The sequence below is a fragment of the Salvelinus sp. IW2-2015 genome, unplaced genomic scaffold (genome assembly GCF_002910315.2).
Source record: "Salvelinus sp. IW2-2015 unplaced genomic scaffold, ASM291031v2 Un_scaffold1052, whole genome shotgun sequence".
In the NCBI taxonomy this organism is placed as follows: Eukaryota; Metazoa; Chordata; class Actinopteri; order Salmoniformes; family Salmonidae; genus Salvelinus; species Salvelinus sp. IW2-2015.
The window spans coordinates 156,060-161,389 of record NW_019942706.1 but is presented as its reverse complement, the minus strand read 5'-3'; the positions used below and the strand labels follow the sequence as shown (position 1 = coordinate 161,389).

Below are 5,330 nucleotides of genomic sequence, written 5' to 3'. Positions count from 1 at the left end.
TTATTTTGTCCCTCTACACCAAACGCGATCACGACACGCAGGTTAAAATATCAAAACAAACTCTGAACCAATTATATTAATTTGGGGACGGGTCGAAAAGCATTAAACATTTATGGCAATTTAGCTAGTTAGCCTGCTGTTGCTAGCTAATTTGTCCTGGGATATAAACATTGAGTTGTTATTTTACCTGAAATGCACAAGGTCCTCTACTCCGACAAATTAACCCACACATAAAACGGTCAACCGAATCGTTTCTAGTCATCTCTCCTCCTTCCAGGCTTTTTCTTCTCTTGACTTTATTTTGCGATTGGCAACTTTCATAAATTAGGTGCATTACCGCCACTGACCCCGTTCGTCTTTCAGTCACCCACGTTGGTATAACCAATGAGGAGATGGCACGTGGGTACCTGCTTCTATAAACCAATGAGGAGATGGGAGAGGCAGGACTTGCAGCGCGATCTGTGTCAGAAATAGAACAGATTTTATTTTAGCCCTGGGTGTTGCAGATGATTGTTGACACGCGTGAGCAGTGTGGGTGCAATAATTGAATAACATAGATTTCTAAATCTAGATTTCTAAATCACACGCGACTAGAGCGGTGTGGTCAGCCTGTGAGATCACCATGCGCAATGCCGAGCGTCGGCTGGAGTGGTGTAAAGCTTCCTCCATTGGACTGGAGCAGTGGAAACGCATTCTCTGCAGTGATGAATAACGCTTCACCATCTGGCAGTCCGATGGACGAATCTGGGTTAGGCGGATGCCAAGAGAACGCTACCTGCCCCAATGCATAATGCCAACTGTAAAACTTGGTGGAGGAATAATGGTCTGGGGCTGTTTTTCATGGTTTGGGCTAGGCCCCCACAATGACATTCTAGACAATTCTGTGCTTCCAACTTTGTGGCAACAGTTTGAGGAAGGCCCTTTCCTGTTTCAGCATTGCAATTTCCCCGTGCACAAAGTGAGGTCCATACAGGAATGTTTTTTTGAGATCGGTTTGGAAGAACTTGACTGCTTGCACAGAGCCCTGACCTCAACCCCATTGATCACCTTTGGGATGAATTTGAACACCGACCGCGAGCCAGGCATAATCTCCCAACATCAGTGCCCGACTTTACTAATGCTGTGGCTGAATGGAAGCAAGTCCCCACAGCAATGTTCCAACATCTAGTGGAAAGCCTTTCCAGAAGAGAGGAGGCTGTTATAGCAGCAAAGAGGGGAACGACTCAATATTAATGCCCATGATTTTGGAATGAGATGTTCGACGAACAGGTGTCCACATACTTTTGTCAACGTAGTGTGTGTAGATAGATCCATTATTTGTCCTCTGACAGATTTTCCCATGTGGAGGAGATGCCAGGCACCTAGTCAACTGTACCTTCCCAGTGCCTGATGTTATATCTTTCTCTGATTTACTGAAGGCATCGGGGCCTGTCGCTATATCTCTCTGGTTTACTGAATGCACCGGGGCCTGACGTTATATCTCTCTCTGATTTACTGAACGCACCAGGGCCTGACGCTGTATATCTCTCTGATTTACTGAAGGCACTGGGGCCTGACACTATCTTTCTCTGATTTACTGAATGCACTGGTGCCTGATGTTATATCTCTCTCTGATTTACTGAATGCACCAGGGTGACGCTGTATCCCTCTCTGATTTACTGAATGCACCGGGGCTGACGTTAATCTCTCCTGATTTACTGAATCACCGGGGCCTGACACTATCTTTCCTCTGATTTACTGAATGCAACTGGTGGCCTGATGCTTTTATCTCTCCTCTGATTACTGAATGCCACCAGGGCCTGACGTTATCTCTCTCTGATTTACTGAATGCACCGGGGCCTGACGTTATCTCTCTCTGATTTACTGAATGCACCGGGGCCTGACGCTGTATCTCTCTCTGATTTACTGAATGCACTGTGTTGTATGCAGAGTTATCTGAGCCTCTACAAGATCATCTTATCGCTATCAGACTCTTAGCAGTGTTAACTTACTCCTTCATTGATTTATATCTCTCTTATTTTTCTCTCTCTGCAGACCCAGGAAGCTCTTGAGGACTCAGAAGGACTGCAGAACACAGAGGGATTACAATTAGAGGTGGAGGAGGGGGATTTGGGACCCGGCGACCCCCAAGACTGGAGCCGGGACAAGGTGAGGAAGTGGAGCGGTGGTGGGAGTGACAGCACCTCGTCGGAGGAGTACTTTGACTCGTGTTCATGGAACAGTGACACGCTGTGTGACACGCTGTGTGACACGTTGTCTGACACGTTGTCTGCCGTACTGGGGATGGAGGACGTACACGCGGGATGGAAGAACAGCAGATACCACACCGAGGGGCACTGTAGAGCCAGATACACAGCACCGAGGAGCCAGCACAACCACAGCACAGAGAACACAGAGACTCACGTATGCAGACCCAGCACAGAGAAACAGCCCAGCACAGATACAGCACAGAATCAGCCTTGCAACACAGAGATAACAAACACATACATAAACACAGAGAGATACAGCATAGAGATTCATAACCTACAACACAGCGCAGAGAAGAAGCGACACAAACACAGCACGGAGATAGAAACCCAGCATAGCACAGAGAAACACAGCACAGAGACAGAAACCCAGCATAGAACAGAGAAAGTCAGTACAGTGGTTCATGTCACTCAAATCACAGGTAATCAGAAAACACTAATAGACCAGACAGAGTCCCACAGACAGAATTGCCCAGCCGGACACCAGCTCGACATCTCACAAAGCACGGAAACGTTTACACAGAGAAACGGCACAGAGACACAAATGCAGAGCAGCACAGACAAATGGTGCACAGGGTTAGCCAACACAGGTAGAACAGGGAAAGAGAGCACAGGGTTAGCCAACACAGGTAGAACAGGGAAAGAGAGCACAGGGTTAGCCAACACAGGTAGGACAGGGAAAGAGAGCACAGGGTTAGCCAACACAGGTAGAACAGGGAAAGAGATCACAGGGTTACCCAACACAGGTAAAACGGGGAAAGAGAGCACAGGGTTAGCCAACACAGGTAGAACAGGGAAAGAGAGCACAGGGTTAGCCAACACAGGGATATTTAATCAACATAGCATGGATATAAAACATATAGATCTGCTGTCCACTCTGCACAGTGTAGAGAAACATAATTCACAAATACACAGCAGTCACCTGGAGCAGGTAAGCCTTGCCAGCCAGAATACATCTAGTACCGACAGACAGGTGACACACAACCAGCACATTGCAGAGACACACTGCATAGACACACACAACACAACAGAGACACACTGCAGACTCACACACAACACCGCCAAACCAGACCCACACTGCAGACTCACACACAACACAGCAAAGCCGGACACATACTGTGAACTAATTGCAGAGCCCAGTACTGACACACAGTGTACAGAAACACACACCACAGACACAATCTGTATGGACACACAACGCACAGAGGGGAGTAGTCCACCCACCACAGAGAGGAGTAGTCCACCCACCACAGAGAGGAGTAGTCCACCCACCACAGAGAGGAGTAGTCCACCCACCACAGAGAGGAGTTTAGTCCACCACCAAGGAAGAGAGTAGTCCCCCACCACAGAGAGGAGTAGTCCACCCACCACAGAGAGGAGTAGTCCCCCACCACAGAGAGGAGTAGTCCACCCACCACACGAGAGGAGTAGTCCCCCACACAACAAGAGAGGAGTAGTCCACCCACCACAGAGAGGAGTAGTCCACCCACCACAGAGGGAGTAGTCCACCCACCCAGAGAGGAGTAGTCCACCCACCACAGAGAGGAGTAGTCACCCACCACAGAGAGGAGTAAGTCCACCCACCACAGAGAGGAGTAGTCCGACCACCACAGAGAGGAGTAGTCCCCCACCACAGAAGAGGAGTAGTCCACCCACCACAGAGAGGAGTAGTCCACCCACCACAGAGAGGAGTAGTTCCACCGCACCTCAAGAGAGGAGTAGTCCACCCACCACAGAGAGGAGTAGTCCACCCACCACAGAGAGGAGTAGTCCACCCACCACAGAGAGGAGTAGTCCACCTACCACAGAGAGGAGTAGTCCACCTACCACAGAGAGGAGTAGTCCACCCACCACAGTGAAATACAACCCAGCACCACACAGTTTAGAAACCACAGGGATGGTCCATTCAGCCTGTCCATGTGTGGGTATCCCCAACGGACCTGTCACAAAGACCCAGCCTCAGGCCTTCCTCAGTGCTACAAAGACTCACGGTGAGGCATGTGGATCACGTGCCCACTGCCAGGAAGAGCACACGGTGTGTGTCACAATCAGGAACTCATCAGAGCCACCTGAACCGTCGGGGACAGAGGAGACGGTGAATGGGATCTGTTCAATCATGTCGTCCGTGGAGGTGGGACTTCCTGTCGAGGTGGGACTTCCTCCCTTGCTAGACACCCGTGGGGCCATACCTCTTTCCAACATCCTGTCACATGATCTGTCTCTCTCACCATCGCAAAATAGGAAGGGGATCAACCAATTGGAATCCCAGTTAGCCTCACCTGTCCCAGCTCCTGGGCTAGGCGGTGAAGGAATTACAGAGATACGAACACAGAGCGTTAGTTCACGACCCCTGAAGAAGGATGCCGTTCAAACCCAGGGCCTAATCCCTGAGCTCCTGGACCAGGGGGGCTCCGGCACAGAGACACCCAGGGACAGTGAGCCCTCACCTGGGGAGAGTACGAGGGATGAGGGCTGGCTGGGAGAAGGTTACACCTCCGTAGAGCTCCAGCCTGCTTCTGCTCATCCCCAGTCTGACGCTGTGGGGTGGAGTGAGGAATGCCTGCCCCCCCACCCACACTCCCTCCCCAACACAGACTGTCCGCCTCCCTCTGACAGGGCAGGATCAGAAGACTCACAGCTGTTATCAAAGACCTCGACTAGAGAGGACAGGACAGGACCAACCCATTCCCTGTCCGGGGTGAGAGAGGAGGACACTGACTCTGACCATGTTGGACTGTCAAGCACAGAGGAGACGGAGGACGCTATATTCCCCTACAGTCCTACAGGAGTCTTCCTAGAGATCACCAGTGATCTGTATGTTGACCTCTGCACACAGGGTGTTTCTAGTGACATAGGCCAAGGGTCAACCCAACCTACAGAGACTGAGCCTCTTCGGGGAGACAGCACAGAACCCCCTGCCTTAGATCAGGAGGCTGTACCACTGAGGAGGATAGAGATAACTGTGGGAGCAGACTCTCCTGTTACCATAGGAACAGACTCTCCTGTTATCGTGGGAACAGACTCTCCTGTTATCGTGGGAACAGACTCTCCTGTTATCGTGGGAACAGACTCTCCTGTTATCGT

The 5,330-nt window shown here is 50.5% G+C and overlaps 1 protein-coding gene across 1 annotated transcript in view; it reads left to right on the top strand.

Annotated features, from left to right (window-relative positions):
* The window catches only part of LOC112069581 (mucin-2-like), a 28,232-nt gene that overhangs the window by 1,587 nt on the left and 21,315 nt on the right, over positions 1-5,330 (top strand). Inside the window, exons 2-3 of the mRNA XM_024136922.2 lie at positions 2,035-2,634; positions 4,198-5,328. Coding sequence (XP_023992690.2) covers positions 2,035-2,634; positions 4,198-5,328 — 1,731 coding nt within the window. The remainder of the gene's footprint in view (positions 1-2,034; positions 2,635-4,197; positions 5,329-5,330) is intronic.